Source organism: Centruroides sculpturatus, unplaced genomic scaffold (assembly GCF_000671375.1).
Source record: "Centruroides sculpturatus isolate CEXI.00-Female unplaced genomic scaffold, Cexi_2.0 scaffold1443, whole genome shotgun sequence".
NCBI lineage: Eukaryota > Metazoa > Arthropoda > Arachnida > Scorpiones > Buthidae > Centruroides > Centruroides sculpturatus.
In genome coordinates, this window is record NW_019385574.1 from 124,884 (window position 1) to 152,509 (window position 27,626).

Sequence of the window (27,626 nt, forward strand, 5' to 3'; positions counted from 1 at the left end):
TGTCATGTACCACTTTTTTGCAATGCTGGCATAGGAGGGATGAGAAATTCTGATGATTTTGACCACCTGCTAATCTACGTCTATACTGGAAAGTTGTATGAGGGAAGACAGAACTGTAGCAGATCTTCTTTTTTTTAATATTGTCTTTATGCTCATTAAAGACAGCCACTATTAAAGGTACATTGATTAATTCAGCAGAGTAACTACAGTGACCAGTTCATCCTCAAAGTTTATACTTTCCATTTTTAAAAATTTATAATTTTTGTATTACTTTGCATTACGTTAATTACATTTAATAGTTTTTAATAGACAAAAATGATTAATATCTATTTATTTAGCACTAAAATTTAGATTAAACAGCATTTTTTATGCAAATTTGTTTAGAACAAGATCAAGGATATTGAAAAATGATATTAAGGATATTAAAATCAATTTGTTTTACACAATATTTTAAGAAATATATGTAAAGAACTAAGAAAAACACTACTTTTTAAATCTTTGAATTCTTCCCATCTTGTAGGTATCAAGCACCAGCTTTTAAAAGTAAATACAAATAGTAAATAAGTTTTTGAAACACTGATCAATAAGAAATTAAAGATACTAAAACAATTTATATCATATTAAATTCTCTATTATCATTGATGGATATTTTAATTTTATATACTGTTATTAATGAAATATATTTGAAAATAAATATACAAAGTATTTCAAAAGTTTTTGATTTTCCTTAAATTCCAAGAATTACATGGAATAAATTTGATTTTTAAATATATGAATAATTACTAAATATTTTAGTTTTAATATAATTGAAATATCAAGTTTAGACAATAGACATTGATAATTTAATGATTGATAATGATTAGGATTTGAAAACAATTAGTGTTTATGTTTTAATGTTTGTTTCCTAAAATATTAACCAAGAAAGGATTAATTCATAAAATCTGTTCCTTTTTAATTTACAAAGATTAACATAACAAGTGAAACAACTTTTTTTTAAACTGAGTTTTGAAGCATTCAGTCTAACAGTAGTAGTAATTTATATACTGTATTTTAAGGCATATAAGACACATCCCCAGTATAGAATATTTAGTAAAAAAGTATTTCGTGTATTAAAGCCATACTACCCTTTAGTACTTGCCAAAATTTTGTTTTTACTGTATTCTGTTTAAAAAAAGTAAAATTAGAATGTACACTTCTATTTATTAAGGAAAAAGAAGAGTTTAAAAGAAGTCATTTACAATTAAAATTTACTATTAAAATATTCAACATAAATACAGTCGACCCCCCCCCTATAAGATCGTTGATTTTTCCGTTTTATCTGAATTCCATGTTGTACGAGTCACTTAGATTTTACAAATACGTGTGCCGGGCTGTGAACGGCTCACGTATTTGTAAAATCTAAGTGACTCGTACAACATGGAATTCATATAACACGGAATTAGCAACGGTGTTATAGTGGGGACTACTGTAGTGTCTTTAAAACGTTCTCAAATCTATATTAGTAATAATATAGGCCTAATTAAATTTAAAATAATATTTATTTGTTAATTAAGAAATTTTCTACCTTCGTTTATTATATAAAACTTTTTTATAATCAGCAATAAGCTATTATTTACCAAGTTTCTCTTGTAAAATGCCCACTTAATGACCGAGTGGATCGAACCTTCAAACATTAGTAATTAATCAAGGGTTCGCTCCTAGACAACGGGCTGAACACATTAAGTTTTCCGGGTTTCTCCACGTATTTAACAACTAAATACACCTAACTTTGCGTTACCTTAAAGCATCTATCCTGTCGTTTAATAACAAAAACTGATTATTTTTCATACGGTTAAAAAAATTCATTTTTTCTAGACCTTAATAATTGCTAAAATAATATTACAATTCTTCGAATTTTATTGTTTTTAAAATGTCTTTAAAATAAAATACTATAATAAAATAAAAAGCTTCATAATATTACNTATATATATACGGGGCATTGATGCTATTCAATTTTAATAATTAAAGATGAAGGGGGTGGAGAGATAGATGTTATAACTCATATTTTGAATGGGGTCAGACTTATTAGAAGTTATAAACTATATTTTTCAAATATGTATATCTTCAAAATATTGCTTTCCCGGCTGTTATATATAACAGAGGGGAAGTATAACGATCGGATCCCCACCAAAATGTTTACATTTTTGGAGTGGGACTTTGAAACGTCGAGAAATGCCAAAAACTTCAGGGTTTTTTTTCTGTTTGTGTGGATATCAGAGTGTGTGTGTTTGTTTATGTGGCACGATTTTGTTTACTCTCTTTGAAGTTTAATAACTCCTGCGCTTTCGAAAATTTCTAAAATTTTGCAGGAAGGTTTGTGTATTAGAAAGATTCGTGCTATTAAATTTTGGTAGTTAAAGGTCGAGGGAGTGTGGAGATAAAAGGAGTCGTTTGTCGTATCTCCAGTAGGATCGGACTTAATGACGATTTTCCTCGTTATCAGCATTTAAAATTTTTTTTATAAAACCCATTCCTACCTTCAAAATTAAGCCTTTTTCTATTTTATAATAATTAAAAATATAAAAAGTTTTTAATAAAATATCATAATAAATGGCCCCACCAAAATTATAAATGTTGACGGGAAAGTTAAGCAATTCGTTGCTGGATTATTTATTTTTTTTAAGTTACTTCAAATGATCTGTTTTTATAATTCCTATCTGACTTAAATATAAAATACCATTTTTAATACAGGATATGGCTCCAGTCATGACAAGATTTAGCCACCCCTGTTATACAGTGTAAATTATCTTTTTAAAAGGTTAAACGCAATAAGTAAAAATTAAATCTAGTTATAATTTATATCAAGAAATGATTTTTACATTAACACGCCATTTTTATGGCAATAAATTTTATAGATTTGCTCAACTGGGCTTTAATTAATGAATGACAATAAGAAATGTTACAACTCAACTCTACTAATATACTGTATTGATTTAGCTATCTTTATGTTGATCTAATTTGGCAACAATTTAATTATCAGGTTGTACGATATCTGATAGATTATTGGATGAAGTGCTAGAACAATAATACAAATTATTGCACTAACAGTTTTGATGTAATTGCCAGATGTGTCTATCTGATAATTAGATTATTGCCTAATTAGACTAAAATAAAAAATCAGCTAAATTAATAGAGTTAAAATATTTTGTGTAAACATTATTTTATATATATTCATATCTATTTTATATAAATTTTTATTATCGTTACAGTAGTTTTGATTATTGTCCTTAAGACAGTAGCCGAATGGATAAAATCACCGAACAATGGTAATTGGTCGCGGATTCGAGCCTCGCCAACGGGCTGGTTACATGAAGTTTTCCGGATTTGCTTCACTTGTCTAACACGTAAATAGTGGCCAGTTTCTTATAAAAATTCCTCTAGTGAGACAATCCCTTGGCAGATTGCCCATGTGTTGTTCTGCCTTATTCCATTCCAGTCCGATGACATCAAGCAGTTGTCTATATACATAATTCATCTTTCTCTCTCAATTTGTTGTTTCGAATTTTTTAATCAATGGAAAGTAATCAATCTTTAGTTTACAGTGTAGCCACTCGTATAGATTTTTCACATATAGCCTAACTGATATGGATAGCATATTAGTCTATAGGCTATATATTAGGCACAATTTATACGATTTGCTTTAGAATTGGAATTTTATACCTTTTATTAAAATAGCTTAATTACTTACTAATGGTAGCGTATAAATACATTGATACTTTGTCAAAAAGCGTTAAAATTCATTTTTGAAAAAGTTAGTCATTCCTTACAGATTAACGTTTAGTGTTTTAAAGTATATTTCATATAATTATACTAAAAGAAACACAACCAACATTCGCAACATTTAACATTTCTATAAATTATAGAAAATTGTTACAATTAATTAAAATCGCATAAGAAAAGGCTGACATATTTCATTAAAACACAATAAATAATACAATGGAACCCCGGTTAACGAACTTAATCCGTTCCGCGACTCCGTTCGTTAACTGAATTGTTCGTTAACCAAAGCAATTTTTCCCATAGAAATTAATGCAAATGCAATTAATCCGTTCTAGTCTCCGAAATTTTTGTGATTTAATTTGTAATATACAGTAATTTTCTTTGATGAAAATGTAGGAAAACGTAGTATCTATCATTACAGCAACAAACATGTAAACTTTGTTTAATAAAATAGCACTGTACATACCTTCGTTTGTTGTAGTTGGTGGCAGAAAAGTGGAGATATACGAACCTTAATGCTTAGAAGGGGAATCCCCTCCAAAAAAATAACGGGTAGCACTTCATCGGAAGATTCTTCGAGTCGAAGTCTCTTTCGGTAAAAAAAAAATCACCAATGGCTAAGTGGTCTTCGTACCTTGAACACGGGGAGTTCGTTCACGGGTTCGCACCTTGCTCAGATGGGCTGGCCATGTGGAGTTTTCCGGGTTTTCTCCACGTCTGTAACGCCTAAATAGGGGCCAGTTTCCCTTAAAAACACCTCCCAGAAGGCATTCCCCTAGGCAGATCGCCCAAGTGTTGCGTTGCCATAACTTAACAAACAAACAAACTCTTTCCGTAAGGAACAAGAAATTGATCTAAAGTTGATTGTCTTATTCTTTTAATCAAAATTTTTCTAAAATGCGATAGCGCGTTGTCGTTTTCTATTGCCACTATGACTTTTTTTTTTCTTGGATGCCATATTGATTAAATATATAAATCACAAAACTGAAAAAAGAAGTATAGTACAAACACTCGGAAAAGCAATGCTTAACTCGCGCGTGCCTAACACCAGCTAAAATTTGACACAAAATACCGTTACGTTCGTTATCCGAATTTTGTTCGTTATCCGAGACAAAATTTTTGCAAAATAAAAGTTCGTTAACCGATTTGGTCGTTAACCAGGACGTTCGTTAACCGGGGTTCCACTGTAGTTGTTTTTGGCTCTTTTCTCCCCGCGGGCAATAAAAACACCTTTTTTTCCCCACACTCATCGTAGGTTTGGCCAGACCCACAATGGGCTGGGTAGTGGGGACGAGTCCCAATATAACCAGGGCAGTAATTTGTCTATGAAAAATTCTTTGGGTTGATGGGATATGGCAGCATAACACATGGACGATCTGCCAAGGGGAATCCTTCCCCTATTTAAGTGCCAGCCCTAAAAGAATCGTTTTCATTTAGTATAATTTTTTTTTTATAAATATATTAACAAAACTAGCGCCAATGAAAACATTATAAGTTTGATGTTAGCGATTTGTTCTGCAAAATAAAATAATTTGTGTAATGCAAAGTATGAAAGAAATACTTCATGTAGACATTGGATTTAATATTGTTAATTTTATATTTTGGCATTAAAATAAAATTGCTTATTATTTAATAAAGAATGGCCAAATTATAAGTATAAGAATTTCCTGATAAAAAGTTAAGCTTTGATGGTCTCATTGGAGATGATTCTTATGATTTGTGAAAGATTAAAATATTATAAAGTGGCAAAAGGCTCAATTATGATTTAATTTTGGAGGATTTGAAAAATAAAAATGATTTGTCAATAATATTTCATAAATAAATTCTTCGTACACAATTTTAAACGTGTTATTCACCCAATATTTTTATTAAATTAACATTACACGCAGAAAACTTTGTTTAAATCAGCATGGCCACATGAATTTTTAATGGAATTGTTTCTTTAAATCCAGACAAATTAAAATGCTTACGATTTTAATACAAACAAATAAATATAAAATGAACTTCTTTTTGTAATTACGATATCGAATATACTTTCTTTGAAATTTTTTATACTAAAATTAAAATTTATTGAAAAATTAAATGATACCTTTGCTTTAAAATATAAAAACAATGAGATTTTAATTACTTAAACAGTTTTTTTTCTAGGTAATCCAGTTAAAACTTTCGAAACATTTTCTTAAAATTAAAAAGGTAAAAAGAAACAAACAATTACAGCAAAAAGATGAATCATTTGCTATTCAAATAGAAGTTAGTTAAAAATATGATTCCATCGTCATTTTAATTATAAGAAGTATTTAAAACCTACCTTGAGTCGGTAACAACACCAATCTTATACTAGAATCTATCAAAATCTACTGTAGTTTACTTGTTAATAGAATATAGTAACTTTTATTGTCATATAGTAGAATTATCAAGAGATAATAAGAAAAATCATAGACTATTATCAGTGCCAGATTGGTCATTAGACATGCCGTGTCTTCAATATAAATGTATGTATTATAATCATTTAATTACATATTATTACTGAAAAGCAAAATAAAAACATTTTTCTTCATAAATTAATGTTTTATTATATTTTTAATTTTCAAAACAAAAATAAATAAACAAATAATTACAATAAATAGATAACAAAAATTCAAAATTTAAAGGGGTTTTCAATATTCTGTGCCTAGGAACTCCGAAAGATCTTAATCCGCCACAAATCTTCATTGAAAATACAGAAAAAAAAACATTAAATAGTCAATAACAATTTATAAGATTCATCCAATTGCACTTAAGAAACAAAGAACTAATTAATTTTAATACAGTTGACCACCCATAACACTGTTGATAATTTCGTTTTATATGAATTCCATGTTGTACGAGTCACTTAAATTTTACAAATACGCGTGCCGGGCTGTGAACGGCTCAAGTATTTGTAAAATCTTAGTGACTCGTACAACATGGAATTCATATAAAACGGAATTATCAACAGTGTTATGGGAGAGTCAACTGTAGTTACTTTATCGCGTGTTAACGTAATATAAGAAAATGAATTTAAAACTTAAAATGCATTCAAATATCAATTTGGAATAATTAAATATTTTTAAATCAATTTTTTAATTTATTTAAAATAGTGATATAAAATTATAAGTTTACACCTTTGCCCAGATCATTTCTCTTATGACCTTTATACTTAAGACCTTGAAAATTGTAATTGTATGTATGAGTTAATTGCAATTTTATTTTTATAGATATGTTCGTAACTAAGGACAAAAGGGGGGAAAAAGGTTATTTAATGGATTAATTAATGGCAAAAGACTATTATTTTGTTGAAAAATCGATATTTTAATTTTTATTTTCGTTAAATTATGTCAAATTTATTACGAAAATTAAATTTAGATTTAATAATTTATAATATTATCGTTGTCTTTATAATCAATTGAATATCAAATATAGATTCTATAGACAGTTCTTTGCGAATAAAATATAGTAGACCCCCTATAACACCGTTGCTAATTCCGNGTAATGGTCGGGTATAGTTTATATATAAAAAGTCATTTATTTTAAATAAAATTTTACGTATAAACAATGCAAACATTTTATTAATTAGACATTAAATATATATACTGTAGTGTACGCGTATGCCTCATATCAACAAAATTAATCAATATATAGTACTTGTAGCCTTTCGTCAATGGGCGTTAAGGGGTCATGACTTCATAATAGAAATACAAAGTAATTTTGATTTAAAAGATGTTTTTAAAGAAAAAATTTGATAGATTTTTATAAAAACTTTTATTAAAGAAAATCAATTTCCCTCCCACCCTTCGACCTTTAACCACCAAAATTTAATAGCATCAGTTCTCTAATATACAAATCCCCCCTGCAAAATTTCAGAAACAAAAAGGCCACCAATGGCCACGCAGTGTTCAGGGAACGGAACCCCCTGAACACTGGGTTCGCGCTTCGCCAGGACGGGCTGGCCACGTGGAGTTTTCCGGATTTTCTCCACGTCTGTAACGCCTGAATAGGTGCCAGTTACACTTAAAAAGACCTTCCGTAAGGCATTACACCCCCTAGGCAGATCGCCCAAGTGTTGCGTTGCCGTAACTTAACAAACAAACAACAAACATCGACAAAAAGCACAGGAGTTATTAAACTTCAAAAAATATATTTTGTTTTTGTTTTCTGAGCCTTTCCACTAAAGATTTCTAGATCCTTTATTGTAAATATAATCCAAAATTATGTAAAAGGCCCTCCAATCTTCTGTGTCTAGAGGCCCCAGGAGGTTTGAGACTTATTATAATAACTTAGGTTATAAAATACCCATAACTTAATTTCTAAAATTCAAAATAACCAATTTATAAAGTTAATTAGAAAAAAATTCATAAAAAATGAATAATGATTATTAGGCTTATAGATGATTTCTGAGATGAAAAATTTAATGACAAATAGTAAAAACATATGACTCAGACCGGATACAATCAATTTAAGTTATTTTTATATTTAAAAATTTTTATGAATAATTTCATATTATCACGAAATACCAATATTAAGTAGATAGATATCAAGTCAATGAGAATTGATAACTGATTTTCCGGAAAGAATACAATAGACAATATAAGAAAGCAAATCCCATTTTCTTTTAGATTTAAAATCAGATTAACTAAGCGTATAAATAATGATCTATCGGATATTATTGTTTCTTATTAACTGAAAGAGGAAAGATAAATAAATGAAAATTAATAATTATATTACTATAGACAGTTGGGATGGCCGAACAACTCTAGGAGACAAGGAAAAACCGGACGGGTAGAAAAATCCTAGGTATTTTTTGGAGAGGGTGGCCGTTTGGATATGTCAGGTCTCGTGCCTCACCACCCGGCTACCCCATTGTGGGCCAGACCGATGAAAAAAAAAGGCCTTCTAGTGCCTACAGGCCAAAAAGAGTTTAAAAAATTTATATTACTATATTTTATTTAAATTAATATAGTCTTGTCACAGAGGAAGTTAAGGAGTCAGCTTACTGCTCTGAGGACTCGGGATTAAATCCGAGAGACTAATCCCAGGATTTTTTCATGGAAGGATTGGCTCCGACCCTAACCACCGGCTGATCCTATTGTAGGACTGGCCGAACCCATTAATTATTATGGTTAAAAGGTCCCAAAAGTGCCCACATGTTTTATAAAAAAAATGCTTAAAATAATTATTGTTTTGAAAAGTTTAAAAGTAATGATTCAAAAGAAACAAATAATTTGAGAAAAATTACATTATTTATTTCCAAGTTTTTTTTTCTTTATTTTTATATTAATTTTTCAGAACAATAGGAAAGGCTGTTTAAAATAACCAATTTATAGAAAATTTTTATTTCATTATTTTCTTTAGAAATAAATGAATGTATAGAACAAAAGTATTATTTTTAGTAGGTTTAATTGTAATTTAATTATATATAATTTTATTATTTTTCTAAAAAAAAAAATATTATTAACGTTGTTGTTCAGATTATAAAGATAAGATACACATGTCAGTTGGCACTTTGTTCATTGATATTAATTGGGAGAAGGATTTCCTTCCGTAACAATCTCATTAATTACCGATTTTAAATATTGGAATTTTTTAAATTTTATTTTTAATTTTTGAATATGTTCAGTTTAAATATTGTAAAAAAAAAATAATAGTAAATAAATAATAATAGAGACTTCCACAAATTCCTTATAAAGATGCTTATCTTTATTTGGTTGTTTTGCGTGACCATACTCACCAGTCACAGAAGTTTTAACTTTTATGTTATGAATACAAATAGAAATATCGAAGTCTTCCTTGTTTTTTTCACAATCACAGGAAACATTGGAAACATAATCCACGTTCGCGGAGTTGACCTTTCCTTACAGGCTACTTCCTCGCCTATAGCTATGCGAGCATTAAAAAATTATAAACATTGTTAAACTAAAGTTTGTTTTTCGTACGAATTAAAAAAAAAAATTTAGTCAAATAAATTTATTTTAATAGGAAAATATGCATAAATTTGATTTGCTTCCAAATATAGGGTGTGCATAAAGTCTGAAACCAATACGAATCTTTTTCTCGTTACAGATTGAGTGATGGTGCTGAATAAGGGAGATTAAATGGATAAAATTTTATTTCTCTGTCAAAAATCCTCATTCGTTCACCGACTGTAAAGAACGACGAGTTAATAGAATGATGGTGTGGTGTGAACATGCATGTCATTGGGTCATTCTTTAAGACAGCTGTCACGGGGATAATTTATTTCACCATGTTGGGAAGAAAATAAAGCTATACTACCTTCGATGTCATGTGTTCTTTCTCATTGTCTCCATTAATTCCAGATTTTATCACACTGTATTAAATATAAAGAGCTGGAATACAAAACAAGGTACATCCACTTTTGACTAATTTGAATTAAAGGGAAACTTATTATAGAAGCCTAAATGCACACTCTTCAATTAAGTTGGCAAAGAAAGAATGATATGTTATAATCTCAGTAGTATATTCACATAAAGTCATGTTTTGCATCACTTAATAACATAACACTTTCATCCACTGGTATCTTCAATTAAATTTAACTTGTTTTGCGTACTCTTTAATTAAATATGCCCATACTTAACAGTTATTAAATATGTGTATTGATAATGTTATACATAAAAATATTCTAGAAAATAATACGTAACAATTTATTTTTATATCCTCGCTTCTAGTACAAAATAACTATAAAAAATTGAATTTCAAATATTACATCATGATTTTAATATTTGTGCGCGCATCTTAGTTAATAATTGAGTTATTTATATTGAACAAAACTAAAAAACAAATTAACATTTATAATTTTTTTTTATTTTATAAATTTAAAGTTTTTTACATTCTAAAATTTAGAATTTTTTCAAGAATTTCACTTTAAATATTTAAATTTATTTTGAGAATTTATAGGACCGATTTTATTACGAAAACTTTGAATTAATACAGAAAAGTAGTCTATAAGCTATAAAATAAAATAGCCACATTTATTTTCAAACTTTTTCGATAACGTATGTTAGAAAAAAAAAGCAGATTAAGCGGACAGTTGCTGCCATCTGTTGTTAAAACTTAGAAATTATTATTACTATAATTATTATAATAAAGAAAATATATTAATTTCTTATTCACTATAATTAATTTTCCTCGTAAGGATTTTAATATATTATAAATAATTTAAATTGATATATTTGTTTTATACTTATACAAAATGTTTAAAAAACATTCAGCATTTATATGACAGATAAACATATCATATTTACAAGTTAGTAGTAAACGTCGATATAGTGAGTTTGAAATAACTCGAGAATCTATATGGGCCAAACGTCCATGGAAATGGAAGGAAGACATGTAAATATCGAAGTAAAGATTCACGTTGCATGCAACACAAAAAAACTTCTTCAAAACTCAAAAATGATTGAGTTCTGTATTACGTTTATTAAGATTTTTCTACTCGGGTGTGTACTATCATATAAATGCCAAGTGTTTTTTTTAACACCCTGTAAAATATGTTGTTCATACCTTCCGACAATACTATGGGTACGCATATATCTATACTTATGTATAGGCCTACTATATATAGTTTCTTCGTTAACTTTCAAATACATAGATTAAATATACTAATTTTTAGGTTAAAGAATAAGCAACAATTGTTTTTATATATTTAATAAAAAAAGAAACAGAGAAAGATGAAAACGCAAATGCGCTCATGAAATTCTAGAAAAACAAAAGCACAAAGGAAGAATATGCAATTCTGTTTCAAAATACAGTAATTGATGATACATAATAATACTTAATTATATAAACTTTTCATTCTTTTTAGATTAAATATAATGCTGTATAAAATAAATTTTTAAAACTTAATGACAAAAGATGCCTTCACGTATGCGGATAAATTGTCTATTCGTTTGAGATAAATGAATCATTATTAAAGTAAAAGTTAGAAGAAATTTCCAAATGACAAATACTTGTAGATGAAATTGTATCCACTTTACAAATAAGAGATTGATTTATAATTTTAGTTCGACAGAATATTGAAATTATTTTAGCTTTAATATTTGTAATATCAGCAAATAGGTGAGAATTTCAACTAATAGATGGATTAAAAAATTATAGAATAATATTAATTATTCATTAGATTAAATGTAGTTTCCACATTAAAGATATTAAGTTTATATGGATAAAATGTTCTGAGTTGAGACTTCATCAAGAATAACACTTATTGAATGAATTTTTATATACCATAAAATACGGTATAAGTTAGATATTATCTCCATTTCAGCAGAGAATATTCAGGAAAACGTATGCAGTCGTAGAGGTATATTCTGGTTAAAAAAAATTAAAATTAGAATGTACAGTACACTAGCTACATTAGCCAAAATTATAAAGAACTATTTGAGAAATTTAATTGACGAAGAGAGAGAAGCATTACTTTCTATCGAAAATTCAGAAGCGAGGAAAACTGAAGTTGTCCAAAGCAGTGGATATATTTGCTGCATTATGTCCAGAAAACAATTTAGGCAGTCAATGTTCGTCACAAAGTAAGTAGGCCTATAGCATACTTTGCTATTTTTAAAATGAATAAATTTCTCATCATTTTACAATTTTATGGGTATAATTTCAGGCGTGAATGACGCTATTGGGACTCTAACAGAGCTACAGCTTTATATGTTCTACAGATCTGTTAAGGTCCCAACAGCTTTATTTACATCTGCAATTTTACCATTTTATGTATATTTGTTAGATGAGTGACAAAAAGCTTGCACCCGTGAAGTAAACACGAAAAAAAGTTATTGAGAAAGAACTTTTATTATAACAACCGTTACAACGTACCGCTTCATAATAAAAGGAAAAAAGGCGAAAAGATAACATATTACCAACTAGCGGATGAATTAAACTAATAAATAAAATTAAAATATTTAAAAAAAGTGCTTCGTCGACAACTTTAAATACAGAAAAAGATTGAAAAATCACGACTTATCAAAATTCAACTTTTAACGTAAATTATTGACTCAGTAAGATTTCGGGTAAAAACATTTATACATCGTAAGAGATTTTTTATGTCAAATTTCGCACCCATTGCAACGTGCTAAAAGCGAAGGCTTGAATTTGGTATAGATTGCAAGGTACTAGAAGCGAAAACTTAAATTTGGTATCAATTGCAAGGTACTGAAAACGAAAACTTAAATTTGGTATCAATTGCGAGGTACTGAAAGCGAAGGCTTAAATTTGGTATCAATTGCAAGGTACTGAAAGCGAAGGCTTAAATTTGGTATCAATTGCAAGGTACTGAAAGCGAAGGCTAAAATTTCGCACCCATATCATATTTACAAGTTAGTAGTAAACGTCGATATAGTGAGTTTGAAATAACTCGAGAATCTATATGGGCCAAACGTCCATGGAAATGGAAGGAAGACATGTAAATATCGAAGTAAAGATTCACGTTGCATGCAACACAAAAAAACTTCTTCAAAACTCAAAAATGATTGAGTTCTGTATTACGTTTATTAAGATTTTTCTACTCGGGTGTGTACTATCATATAAATGCCAAGTGTTTTTTTTAACACCCTGTAAAATATGTTGTTCATACCTTCCGACAATACTATGGGTACGCATATATCTATACTTATGTATAGGCCTACTATATATAGTTTCTTCGTTAACTTTCAAATACATAGATTAAATATACTAATTTTTAGGTTAAAGAATAAGCAACAATTGTTTTTATATATTTAATAAAAAAAGAAACAGAGAAAGATGAAAACGCAAATGCGCTCATGAAATTCTAGAAAAACAAAAGCACAAAGGAAGAATATGCAATTCTGTTTCAAAATACAGTAATTGATGATACATAATAATACTTAATTATATAAACTTTTCATTCTTTTTAGATTAAATATAATGCTGTATAAAATAAATTTTTAAAACTTAATGACAAAAGATGCCTTCACGTATGCGGATAAATTGTCTATTCGTTTGAGATAAATGAATCATTATTAAAGTAAAAGTTAGAAGAAATTTCCAAATGACAAATACTTGTAGATGAAATTGTATCCACTTTACAAATAAGAGATTGATTTATAATTTTAGTTCGACAGAATATTGAAATTATTTTAGCTTTAATATTTGTAATATCAGCAAATAGGTGAGAATTTCAACTAATAGATGGATTAAAAAATTATAGAATAATATTAATTATTCATTAGATTAAATGTAGTTTCCACATTAAAGATATTAAGTTTATATGGATAAAATGTTCTGAGTTGAGACTTCATCAAGAATAACACTTATTGAATGAATTTTTATATACCATAAAATACGGTATAAGTTAGATATTATCTCCATTTCAGCAGAGAATATTCAGGAAAACGTATGCAGTCGTAGAGGTATATTCTGGTTAAAAAAAATTAAAATTAGAATGTACAGTACACTAGCTACATTAGCCAAAATTATAAAGAACTATTTGAGAAATTTAATTGACGAAGAGAGAGAAGCATTACTTTCTATCGAAAATTCAGAAGCGAGGAAAACTGAAGTTGTCCAAAGCAGTGGATATATTTGCTGCATTATGTCCAGAAAACAATTTAGGCAGTCAATGTTCGTCACAAAGTAAGTAGGCCTATAGCATACTTTGCTATTTTTAAAATGAATAAATTTCTCATCATTTTACAATTTTATGGGTATAATTTCAGGCGTGAATGACGCTATTGGGACTCTAACAGAGCTACAGCTTTATATGTTCTACAGATCTGTTAAGGTCCCAACAGCTTTATTTACATCTGCAATTTTACCATTTTATGTATATTTGTTAGATGAGTGACAAAAAGCTTGCACCCGTGAAGTAAACACGAAAAAAAGTTATTGAGAAAGAACTTTTATTATAACAACCGTTACAACGTACCGCTTCATAATAAAAGGAAAAAAGGCGAAAAGATAACATATTACCAACTAGCGGATGAATTAAACTAATAAATAAAATAAAAATATTTAAAAAAAGTGCTTCGTCGACAACTTTAAATACAGAAAAAGATTGAAAAATCACGACTTATCAAAATTCAACTTTTAACGTAAATTATTGACTCAGATAGCGGGNTATTAGTAAATATTATTTTTTATATATATGTAGTAGATTGAATAAAGTTAAAATATCTCTAAGATCAATCTTCTTAATAATTTGTTTTTAAGTGACTTCTCACTGTTATAAGTACATGCTCATAAGCTTTTACAGTCACTTTTGAATTGTCCAAGAAGAATTTCATTATTTATATTATTTTCAACTGATAGTGTGGGATTACACACAACACAATGTTAGCTGCTTTACACTTTGTCTAGATCAAGCTTAAGAATATTTATTATTATTAAAGTTTGGATTGATGTACAGAAAAACAATGACAGTCTATTTTGTCATCTTGGAATTCTTGAAAGTCCTTTCAATAGCAATCAATTGTAAATGTTATTCCTGTTTCCCATAAAAATAAACATTCTAAATTTTAAAACTGAGTTGATATATAAAAAATTTTTGTTTTCTTTTGCAAATACCCATAGACATAACAGCTAACTATGCACTTTTGTAGTTTCAAGAAAAATTATCTTGACAAATGAAAGTGTCAAAAACATTTTTCACATTTTTAAAAAATGCTCTTGCTAATAAGTTTATGAAAAAATAAAGATGTCAAATGAGGTTGAATGAGTAATTGTGAGTTAGAATCATGGAAATCCATATCATTGCATTATTGACACCAGCCTTCAAACAGCTGTGGGTTATCCACATAAAATTATAGCAATTATTTTATTTACATACTTTTTCTTCTTTTCTTTCCATTTGTTAGAGATTAAAATATGAAAAAATAACTTATGTGATGACATTAAAGTTGACACATTACTTTGGGTACATTTGTAAAGTAGAATGAGTTAAATGAAAATAACATCATTATTCTTATTTCATTAGACTTTTTGAACGATTCGTTTATTGCTAAATGGATGTTTCAAAAATTGAAGATATGAATGTTGCTAGAACAGCCTTATCCAAAATATTTTTCTTAGATTGCTTCGAGTGGACAGTTATTTCAATCATTTCACCTTTTAATTCACAGTTTAAACACTCGAGTAGATTTAGAAACATTGATATCATCAGGCCATTTTCTTAACGAAGTAAACTAACTCTTTCCTTCGTGAGCGTCATCAGAGTTTTGTTTAAAACGTCATCAAAAGTAAATATCCAGCAATGAGTCACATAACTTTCCCAGCAAGATTTAAAAGTTGTGTGTGATGCCATCTGTTAAGAGATTTTAACATAAAAAAAAGTTTTTATATCATTAATTATTATGAAATGGCAAAACGCTTAATTTTGAGGTTAGAGATGAGTTTTAAAAAATTACGACTGTTTAAATAACGATTTTATTCGAGTAAAATTAAGTCCGATTCCTCTGGAGATGTGACAAGTGACACCCTTTATCTCCCCACTCTCTCAAGCTATAACCACCAAAATTTAATAGCATCAATCTCCTTATATATAAGCCCACTACCATGCTAAATTTCGTTTTTTAACGTTATCCAATTTTGAGATAATAAACGAAACGGAATTATTATGTGACGTGATTAGTAGTTAGCCTATATATTATTTTATATTCGTTGAAATATGTGATCAGACTTTGTAGCCATATGTTAGTAAAGAGTTAATTAATGAGGATACCTTTGTGAGCCGGAGTCCATACGAGGCGAATATGAAGATTGAAGGCTTGTCTATGTCTGAAGTTGTTGATGATAGTATGAATTATGGTAGTGGATTTGTCGTGGTGATTGTTCAGGGCCGTAAGGACAGACTTCGAATCAGTATATATAATGGCATCGGATTTTATGTCAGTAGCGTGGCAGATTGCCTGTAGAATTGCGAAGCGCTCTGCAATGAAGATCGTGGCTTCCGGGTGGAGGGTGTAGTGTGCCGAGGTCTTCTGTGCGGTATCTATACACGCCGCCGTTGTCACGTTATTAGGATCCCGACCCATCTGTGGTTATAATGAAGTATAATGGTTGTCACTCATGAAAGAATGAATTCGTTAGGGAGAGTAGTATCTTGAAACTTGAAGTCCTCTATGTAAATGTTATAATAGCAGATGACACTTAAGTTTAGTAGTGAAATGATTGTGAGACTGTAGGTTATGTGAGTTGAATCAATTGCGGGTAAAACGAATGAAGGGTATTCTGACAAGATTCTGACAAGAAGGGTATTCTAGAAGTAGTAGTCCGTAGAAGATTTCTTATTGTACAGTACGTGCTGTACTGTTTTATTATGTATTTGTAAAAGTGCCGAATCAGAGTCGGGTGGTTGGAAGCACGACGGGTGAGAATATTATTAGTTGATATGGGAAGGCCTAGGCTCAGTTTGATGTATTGTGTCTGGATCTCTTCTAGGGTATACAGTTGAGATTTGGTCAATGTCACTATACTGGGGATGGAGTATATTAGTAGGCTGCGAGTAGTGCTATTCGCAATGCAAAGTAAATCAATAGGCCACCAGTGTTTTTGTTGCAGAATATTTTAAATATGTTAATTAATTTCCTGAATTTGTTTTTGATGTATTGCACGTGCGTATTCCACGAGAACCGAACGGTGATATACGTACCGAGGGTTTTTAGTTTGGTGACCTCGGGAATTTTCTGACCCTGGAAAGTGATCTCTTGGTTAGAACGGTTATTGGGATATGGAGGATCGAGCATTTTTGTTGTTGGCAGTTAACGTTCTGTGTACATTTCTCGAAGGCGTAGAGGAAGTTGACAGTTGTGCGGCGGAATTGAATGCAGTATCTCTCGTGAGTGATAACAGTTATATCATCTGCATAAACATATATCATATGGTTGTTTTCTAGTTGGAAAATGTCGCTCATGAAGATCGCAAATAGGAATGGGAGGCTACACTTCCCTGCGGTATGTTTTTGCTTTTGTGTTGGTTGTAGAAGAACTGCGGCCTCTCCATTTGACAAGAATATGTCTATTGTGTAAAAATTATTTAACCAGATAATAGTTGCCTTTGAGGCGCTTCACTATGGCTTTCCGGATGATATGATTGTGTTTGATAGTGTCATACACTTTGCAAATATCGAGTATGATGAGGTTCAGATAGTAACCTCTATTGCGGAGGAATGTAGCCTATTTGAATTAACACGTGGGTGAGAAGGTCTTTTCTTCACTTCCCCAGGAGACCATCAAAGTGTTTATAGTTGAACCAACGTTGTTGAATCGCTGAGTTTTGCCAACGTTTAATAATCAGACGTTCAAAAGTTTTGAAATGGAGAAGGTCAAAGCAATTGGATAGTAGTTAGCTTCGTTAGTCGCCTCTTCTCGATTTGTGAATGGTGGTTATGATCGTTTTATTCATTGCTTTAGAGATGGTGCCAGAAGTCCAGATGTTTTTATAGATAGAGAGGAGGTTGCTTTTAGCCTGGTTATTAAATTTTTTGAGAATGTCCATGGTAATGCCATCTATGCCGAGGGTAGCATTTCTCCCTTTTTGTATTACGTTGTTCAGTTCATGCTCGGTATATAGGCGGTTGTAGGAATCAATCGACAGAGCAGCATTGGTTGGAGTATGGATCTTTATGGTGTGTTCGCGGGTCTGGGGAGTGAAGTGTTGGTTAAATATCTGTTTGTTTCTTGGGATCGATGATATACTGACCAGCATATTTTATTATGAGGTGATCCTTTGGGGAGTTGCCTTTAGTGCGTAGTAAATGAAAGATTCGCTACAGGTCATTCTTGTATTTGGGAGAGATGGTGAGGTGCTCTCTCAAAGTTGCGCTTTAGTTCTAATATGGTGCATTGTAATTCGGTTGTTGCTGCTTTGCCACGCATCCAATTGTCACGGTTTATCTGCCTATTAAAGCGGTAGTAGGCTTGGCGTTTTTGAGCTAGTTTACGTCGTTTCACCACGAGAGTTTGGTTTGTGTTGGCGTGAGTTATGATTACAATGTGCAGCTATTAGATTTTTGAGTTTGTTGATGGGGTCATCGTAGGTCCATGTAGTTTGGGCCGCCCAGGATATCAGAGTTTGAGCAATGTTGTTGGAGGTGGTTTGATCGTGATGCATGTTGTGTTTACCTGTACTAAAGGCGAAGTTGACGGTACTCATCCTACAGTGGATATTGTATTTCCGTGTCTGAGAGGTAGGAATAGGAATGTAAGGAGGATATATTGAGGTCGATCATATTGTGTTTGCTGCCGTAATCACGTTGACACGTGGCCCAAGTAGTCATTGCGGATATGTCACTAGTACAGTGATCTCCAAATTCTTTTAATCGCGTACCCCTAAGACAAAAATAATTATAAGTTGTACCCCCTATAATATAATAAAATTTGCTTAAATTTTCACTATAAATACATAATTCCTGCTAAATTTCCCGCTACCCGCAATTTGAATTTTTTTTTCTTGTATGATTGCAAGTGATCGTGATCCTACTTCTTCGGGAGGATGACCGTAAGATCAAACAGATTGCGGACAGGATACATATATAGTATTTTGAAGAGAAACATGGCGTACCCCAAGTATCACTTTGCGTATCCCACTTTGGAGACCACTGCACTAGTAAATACAGTGAAATATATGGCTGTGTCGGGCCCTTTTTTGTAATAGTATGTTGATTGGCTGTTGTTTAAATGGATAAGAGTAGACTGGTTGATAAGGCTGGCCATGAAACTACCACAGATGACGGTATTGTGGCTACCCTATATCGCGTGATTGCGCGTTAAAATCGCCGCATATGATGGCCGAGGAGTAGTTAAGTCGACGGAAAAAATCAGTGAGGAGGATATTTGGAGACTGAGGGGGAAGTAGACATTAATAATACGAAAGAGCCTTGGGAGAAAGATGTCGGTGATAAGCCATTCCGGGTCACCTTGAGAAGATGAGGTGCTGGATTCGACGTAGGAGAATGGGATGGACTTCCGTTTGTCTGTCACCCGTCGTCCTAGTACGGTGTGTATAGTATGCGTTGTAACCTGGGGGATCGATTTTATTGGTCATCGATAGCCAAGTTTCTTGAACAGTTATTACGTCGTAATTGTACCATGTTCTCCGTCTTTATCTGTTCAATTTTATTACGTAGATTAGTAGTGTTCCATTGCATGATTTTCATTTACGTCGCGTTTTCAATGATATGTTGATTTGTTTTAGTTGTGTATTTCTGGATTTCGTAGTTTTAGTTTGTTTTTTTGTAGTCTTGTGAATGCTGTCCATAGTGGTTTCGTTGACACCTCCTCGTTCTCTGCGTTTTACCTTCGTGACGACAACTGTCTGTTAGTTGTGTCGTTTATGGCAGGGGTGGCCAACTTTTGTGTACATAAGATCTACTTTTTATCTTAAAAATGTGTCTCGATCGACTCGTTGTCGTAGGCGTAGTTTGTCAGGGATGGGCATTCCGCGGCCCGAGTCGCATAAAATGTGTATAAATATATCAATTTCCTAGCTTAAGAAGTATGCAGCAAAAATTCAAATGTTATTTTCTACAACTTATGTGTGTGAATAGTTTTTCCTGCAATGAATTTAGTAAAAATTAAAACGAGAAACCGGCTAACAGACTCACCTCGAAACTAATTTAAAACTAGCAATGACTAATATTTAATCAAATATTTTTGATACATTACGTTTACATCAGTTCTAGAAGCTAAATTAAGTACAAGGTCTGTTCAAAAAGTATCGGACTTTTATTTTTTCTGCGTAAACCAATGATGCGCGGGAGGCCTCTTTTGTTGGAGTTGTGGAGGGGACAGTCATGCACAGCCCTGAATTTTTTCTCGCTTGCAGGAAGCTTCAGTCGCTGGTAGTCGGCTTATGAGTGAGAACGTGTAGCGAGCTCGCGTCGGATTCCACTAAGTTGGAAAATGACTAAACAACGTGAGTAGCGATATTACATCAAATTTTGCCAAAACCCTTGGCGATACCCGAGCGTAAACCATTTGCAAGATTCAGCAGGCTTTCGGGGACGATCCTCGAGGCCAAAAAAGCGCGGCAGGTCCGCAGCAATATCAAGGTCACGTTGACAGTTTTTTCAACTCTCGTGGGGTGGTGTATCGTGAGTACGCACCACAAGGCCAAACCATCGCAAAGTAGTACTACCAGGAGGTCCTTCGTCGTCTTTCTGATGCTGTGCGACGCAAACGACCGGATCTGTGATCGATCAAAACTTGGCAGCTCCATCGTGATAACGCATCCGCCCATTCTGCGTATCTAATTCGGGCTTTGGTCGCCAAACACAACACTCCTGTGGTTCGTCACGCTCCGTACTCTCCCCACATGGCTCCGTGTGACTTTTAGCTATTTCCCAAGCTGAAAATGCCGCTAAAAGGAACCCGATTTTAGTTGAGAGAAGACATCGTGCGGAATGCGACGGACCGGCTGATGGCCATTCCAAAAGGTGCGTTCCAGCAGCGTTTCCAGAAATGGCAGGAACGCTGGGAGAAGTGTATACACTACCAAGGAGACTACTTTGAAGGGGATTAGGGTTTCGCACCTCAAAATAAATAAATGTATTTTTGCCGACCAAAGGTCCGATACTTTTTGAACAGCCCTCGTATACCTATTCAATTTTATAATTATATATGAATAAATAATTGTGATTTACCGGCATTTTCCCTCCTCTTTTATCTTGTATGTGGCCGGCGTTAGTTCAAAAGTTTTGAAGTGCGGCCCTTATACAGAAAAAGGTTGCCCATCCCTGGTCTAAGTGGTGAGGGGGAGGGAGGTGCGAAATACATACTAAGTTTAGATAGAAAAGAAAAGCCACAATTTAATTTAAAACGCGAAGAAAAGGTAGCCTACTTACATTTTAAACAGAAAAAAAAATTGAAACTCAACGTTGTCACTTTCGGGGATCACCACTTCACCCTTTTTCTCTCTACCGTGTCCCGACCTACTCTCTCTGTCTCTTCTTTTTTTCGGTTTTACGACCCTTTGTCTATATTTCTTATTTCCCTTTTACAACTGTACGCAAATGGATTGCACATGGTCCGACAAAACCGCATCTGAGGAAGAACGAGGAAGTCTGATATCATTACAGTTGCGTTTGCGCGTTTCGTTCACGCGTAGCGTTCGGTTACAACTTACAAGTGTAACACATTAAGTCAAGACATCGCGAACGATGGACCAAAATTGGTTTTGCGATCGACTTGTTGGCCACCCCTGGTTTATGGTATGACTTGGATTGTATGTTGCGTGTATGTGTTTCGTCTGTTCTAGGGGGCGGGAAGGATGCGAGGAGTTGTGTACTTGTCCCGTTTGTGGTTTCTTGAATTTTGATAATCGAAACGAGCATCATCTTTCGGCAAACGTATGAATTAAAAATTGATAAAATTCTGTTACGAGTAAAATGTATAAATGAAAGAAATTTTTATTAATTAAATTAAGTTTTAATTATTATATTAAAAGTATGTTGAATTATTAATATTTTATGTTTAAATTAATTTATAACAGTTTGAAAAGTAAGACTATAGACCGAGAGTATATTGTTAAACAACAGAAACTTGTTGATGACGTCACGGAGAAAGTAAGTCGAAAGTTCGGACTTGTGTTTTGTAACTTATGACTGAGATAATCAGTGCAGAAATGATTTTATTGTAAAAACAAAAGAGAACTTAATGATTCCAATATGGAATTATATGATGAAGAGCTAGAAGACGAAACAACAAGGATTATGAAAGATTTGAGCTTATTTGAAGTGCCTTGTAGAAATTTTCTACCTACTTCAGTCACTCCAAAACGATCAGAAACATCTGCAGGAGAAGACTTCGAAAAGAAAAGAGAACTTTATAGTAATTTAAATAGTAAACCGTATGTGCCATCGAGTGTTTACGGCTCTTCAGATTCTAGCTATGGAAAGGTTTTATATAAAACTTCCAGATCGACAAAAGACAATAGCCAGAAAAAATATGAATTGGAAAGTGCAAAGAATCTAACAATGGCAAACCGTTCAGTAGGTGCAATAGAAAGCTTTATGGTTGGAAATAACAATTTAAAATCTAAAGAGTCGCCTATTTATGGAAAAATTGACCGTGCCAGTGTTATAGCTGCATCACGATTTGCTACGCCTAAACAACCTGTGTCTAAATCTAATCATGCAAATGGAACAAATATAGATACCAACAATTATAGCCATATTCAGCATGATTTGCCATTTAGTGAAGAAAATTCCAGGTTTCTTATAAATTCTGGTAAACTTGTAACTACCAATCCTGTTTCCAATGTATCTTTAAGACCAGGTCAGGATTCTGTACACTCCAGTCCTAGAAGTAGTTTAAGTAGTTCTAGTAGAGATTCTCATCATTCCAATTCTCCCAGAACCAGTATCACGGGCCCGGTATATGAGAATATTTTCTATTCTCGCAATATGTCCGGCCACCCCGATTCTCGTTCGACTGCTAACAGTTATTCTAGTGATTTACATCGACATAATTTGAAATCCTCGGCTAGTATTCAAGATCCGATTCACGTTAGCCCAAGAAGTAGTATAGTAAATTCTGGTGGTAAATCCTCTAATTCTAATAGTGCTAACTCTGAATCCCGTCAACTTCCACCTCCATATTCTCAGGCAAAACAGTCATCTGATTTTGCATTATATGCTAATTTGCAGGATTTACAAATTCAAAATTCAACACGAATGTCAACTATTCCTACTATATCTACATCTGCTACTACAGATGCGCAAGCTACTTTTGTACATTCACTTAATCAACGCACATTGCCTTTCACAAGTGGTGGTTATGGGTCACAAATAGTTACTAGCACTTTAAATAGTGGTAACCATATGACAGGAATAGCATCTGCAACTTACAGTAATCGTTCATCAGTTGCTAGTTTGGGGACAACAGGAACTTTATCTTCTAGTGAAGCTTATCCATTACAGCATGCAGCACAACCAACAATGGTTACAAATGCCTCTTATAACACATCTAACCATAAATTATTTCAGCAAGGACCTCATTCTCTTGGTAAAAACCAATTTCCACATGAACATACAAATCCAAATCAATCATGGCTTGGTCCATCACAGCCAAATATAATAAATAGAAATATTCCAAACTGTAATTCACAAGCAGTTGTAACAAATCTGCAGCATGTAAATAATCGATCAAATCAAGACCTTCCACCCCCTTATCCAGGCTCAACTGCCGGTTATAAACCTAATACTCTTAATACAAAGACATTGCTGCCTTATAATGTAACACCACCTAGACCTAAAGGTCCAACAGAAGCTGAGAAAAAAATAGAAGCTCTCATGAAACAAATAGAAGATGAAATGGAGAGTAATCCTGAAGGTGAATTTTTTGGTAAGTTGCATATTAAATTTTAATAAACAAATTGTTCACAAACAATGACTTAATTTTATTACAAATGCAAGAAATAATTTCTGATATAATTTTACAGTGCTTTCTTGAGTGATAAACTAAGGTATAGAAAATAAAAAAAAATAACTTGTAATATAAATTAACATTAAGTATTCTATCATTATTATTTTTAGATGGATTGTCTCAACCAATTAATGTTTGAGGATTTTTCTGATTTTTTGAAATATACATTCTTTAGTATAATTAAAAATTAAATCACAAATCAATTTTGCAAATAATTCAGTGTTTAAAGAAAGAACAAGAACAAATGAAAAAATTATATCACATATACAATACATGTAATATTTTTTCTATTTCAATAATGTCAATCATGTTTTTTTTAAACAAATTGTAGACTCATTCCTATCAAGGACATGCTTATGAAATCAAATAACAAAAACCATTTGTTAATTATTATTTTAAAGAAACAAGAAGTTTATTTTTCTTGTTTTTAATAAATAATTTGATGTATTTTTATATCATAATTAATTTCTGATATGTCACAGTAATCATTGGTAATAAATGGAAAAATTTATTATCTTATAAAGTACACTAGAGTGAAATTTAAAGATTTAAACTCTCTTATTTTTTGTTTCTTTGAGCTATTTGTTTATAGGATTATTCCATCTGAATCTGGAGCCAAACAGCTTCAAAAATGTTTGTTTTAAATGAATTTTATCTTAAGTTAAAGTAGACATTATTTTCCAAATTACATTATATTTTATGCTGTATTTCTTGGAATTATAAAATATCTAGATTACAAATTGTGGAAAATATTTTTCATTAACAGCATTATAATTGAAATTTTTATATACAAGATGTGATCAAAAAGTTTCAAACTGGATCAATTGTTTCATCTGAAATTTTGTACTGAGATTAAATATGACCATGGTCTACACACACAATGGCTACATTCTGTAGAGTTGACAATTCTGCATAGAGGTATGGTAGCAATGCCACTTGTTGGCAATTGATTTGTTGAATTAAGAGTCTGTTTGGAAATGCTTACTGGTTCAACTGCTGAGACTGGGTGAATCATACAAAAATGTTACCTATAAAGTTTCCAGTGATAAACCAGTTGTTACAAGATTCACTGATCTTTGAGAGTGGGTAGAGAGTGATCAACCAACCAATCAGTAAGTATTTCCAAAAGACTCTAAGAGTCAATGTGTATGGTTGGTAACACTAATAGTATCTTCTAGTCATTTTTATAAACTTAAATATACTCTATAAAGGAGTATATTTAAGTAATACCTTTACATTCAAATACCTATTCATACTTTTGTATAATTTTACATTCATAAAAAATTAGTATGTGAATGGGTACAGCTGTCATTGATCGGTTACAGCTATCTGAAATGCTGTGAATGAAGTCTGATATTAAATTTAATCATCAATACATTTGAAATAACAAAATATCATTTCTACAGAGTGAATTTGACTTAAAAAAATACTCAGTTGCTCTAGAACTGTTACCTGCTGAATATAGCTATTGTTGCATTTCTGTAACTTATTTTCTTAAATAATGATTGATTTTGTGTTAATAATAATTTAAACATTGTATAAACAATATGACATTGTATCATCAATATGATAAAAACTTTGGGACAAAACTGAGTCAACTAACTGCATTCAATGACACAGGTGATTTAATTAGACCCATGTGTCCACTGAAAATGCCAATGCTTGAACATCTTTCCTCTTTAATAGAATATATTTACATAAAAGAAATATTTATATAAAAAAAAATGAAACAAATTTAGCTGTTCACAGATTATATACATATTATTGTATATCAGTAGTGGTGTGTTCTGATTAGGGTTTCTCAAATGGGATCCTGGGTTCCTAGTTGTTTTTTAATCCGGGAAATTCTTCTCATCCCAGGAAATCCCATCCCTCATCCCACAAATTTCTTAAAAATTCACTTTTTTTCTTATTTTGTGTTAATGTTGAGGAAATTTTGCAAATAGAAAGTATAATGAACTCATTAACTGTCATTATACATTTATATTTATTAATTTTAAACATACTTATTAGTTTTTTTAATTTTTCCTCGTTAAATACATAGCTTATTTGTGGCAAGACTAAAAATTCTTTACTTGTCAGAACCTGTAATATCTGGAATAATTGTGCTTATGCTGTCTTAATTTTTAAACATGCCCTGTAGCTTTGATAACTGCATAATGCCAGGTTGTGCAAATTGTGCAAGGATACAAATGAGTATGAAGTCTGCAAGTATGAAGTTTTTCTTCATAAACCTGATTATTAAAGCCAAATGAATTGCTGAATTATCGAGTTATAAGCTTGATGCTGCTATTAAAGCAGCCAAGGTAGACAAATCAAGAATACTAGAGAGCAAAAGAAGTACTACAATCTCAAAAACGAACTAGAAATCTTCAAGGCTACAGGTGTAAAAAACATATAACATCTGTCTTCTCTTAAATGCATTAAAGACAATTCCACTAACATCAATTGAATCGGAAAGGGCATTCTTGGTAGCAGGACTTTTCGTTACTAAAATAAAAACCAGATTGAGTGATCGTAGTATCGATCATCTTTGCTTTTTAAAATCTTATTATAAAAATTCACAATAATATTTTGTATTATGTTTTATTTAAATAATGAAAATTACCTTTTAAGTTAGAAGTTTGATCTAAGTTCATTTTTTTTAAATTTTCAACTCAATTCAAAGCATTTTGTTGTTGTTGTTGTATGCAGTTTCCAGCAAACTTTAATAAGTTTTTTCTATATTTCTACATAATTCAAAGGTAATTTTTAATATATATCTTACACAACATTATTAATATTATTTTGGAGGTTGCAGAACGTATTAAATTACTTTAAAAAATAAAAAATAATTATATCATTTGATTTCAGGATATTTTGTATATCTTAAAAATAATTAATTCTGTCCTGGGATTTCTCAGATCCTAGGAAACAGTTCACTTTTATCCTAGAATTTGGGACAAGCAAAAGACTGGGAAATGCAAAACCCTAGTTCTGATATTGTGATTATCATGCAACGGTGATCAAAAAACACTGATTCTTGTCAATGTTTTCACCTGCTCAGTAGATTTGACTTTTTCTCAAATTGATGAAATACTATGATAATTTCAATCACGAGAGATATTTCTTTTTGAGAACTACCTTCAATGAGTTGAGGACTATTCCAAGAGAAGAATATGTTTAAAAAGTTTTGAATTGCAAAATAATGTATCATAACTGTATAGCTGCAGGAAGAAAGATACTTTGAAAGAAATGGTAATAAATAAATAAATATTTGATAAATTTTCTATATTTTTATATCAATACAGTAATACCCTGAACTTACACGATAGGTAGGACTGAGCAATAACCGCGTAAGTCTAGGTATATTTTTGCAATTTGTGTAAAATCCAAGTTGGATATATGTAAGTTAATAAATGTTCTCATTAACCTTATCTCGTCTTTTGATTTGTTCACGGTTACGAGAAATCACCACAT

The 27,626-nt window shown here is 31.4% G+C and overlaps 1 protein-coding gene across 1 annotated transcript in view; it reads left to right on the forward strand.

The window, feature by feature from the left end:
- The first annotated feature begins 22,276 nt into the window (after nt 1-22,276).
- The window catches only part of LOC111640245 (LIM domain-containing protein jub-like), a 51,334-nt gene continuing 45,984 nt past the window's right edge, over nt 22,277-27,626 (forward strand). Inside the window, exon 1 of the mRNA XM_023386244.1 lies at nt 22,277-24,086. Coding sequence (XP_023242012.1) covers nt 22,409-24,086 — 1,678 coding nt within the window. The 5' untranslated portion in view covers nt 22,277-22,408. The remainder of the gene's footprint in view (nt 24,087-27,626) is intronic.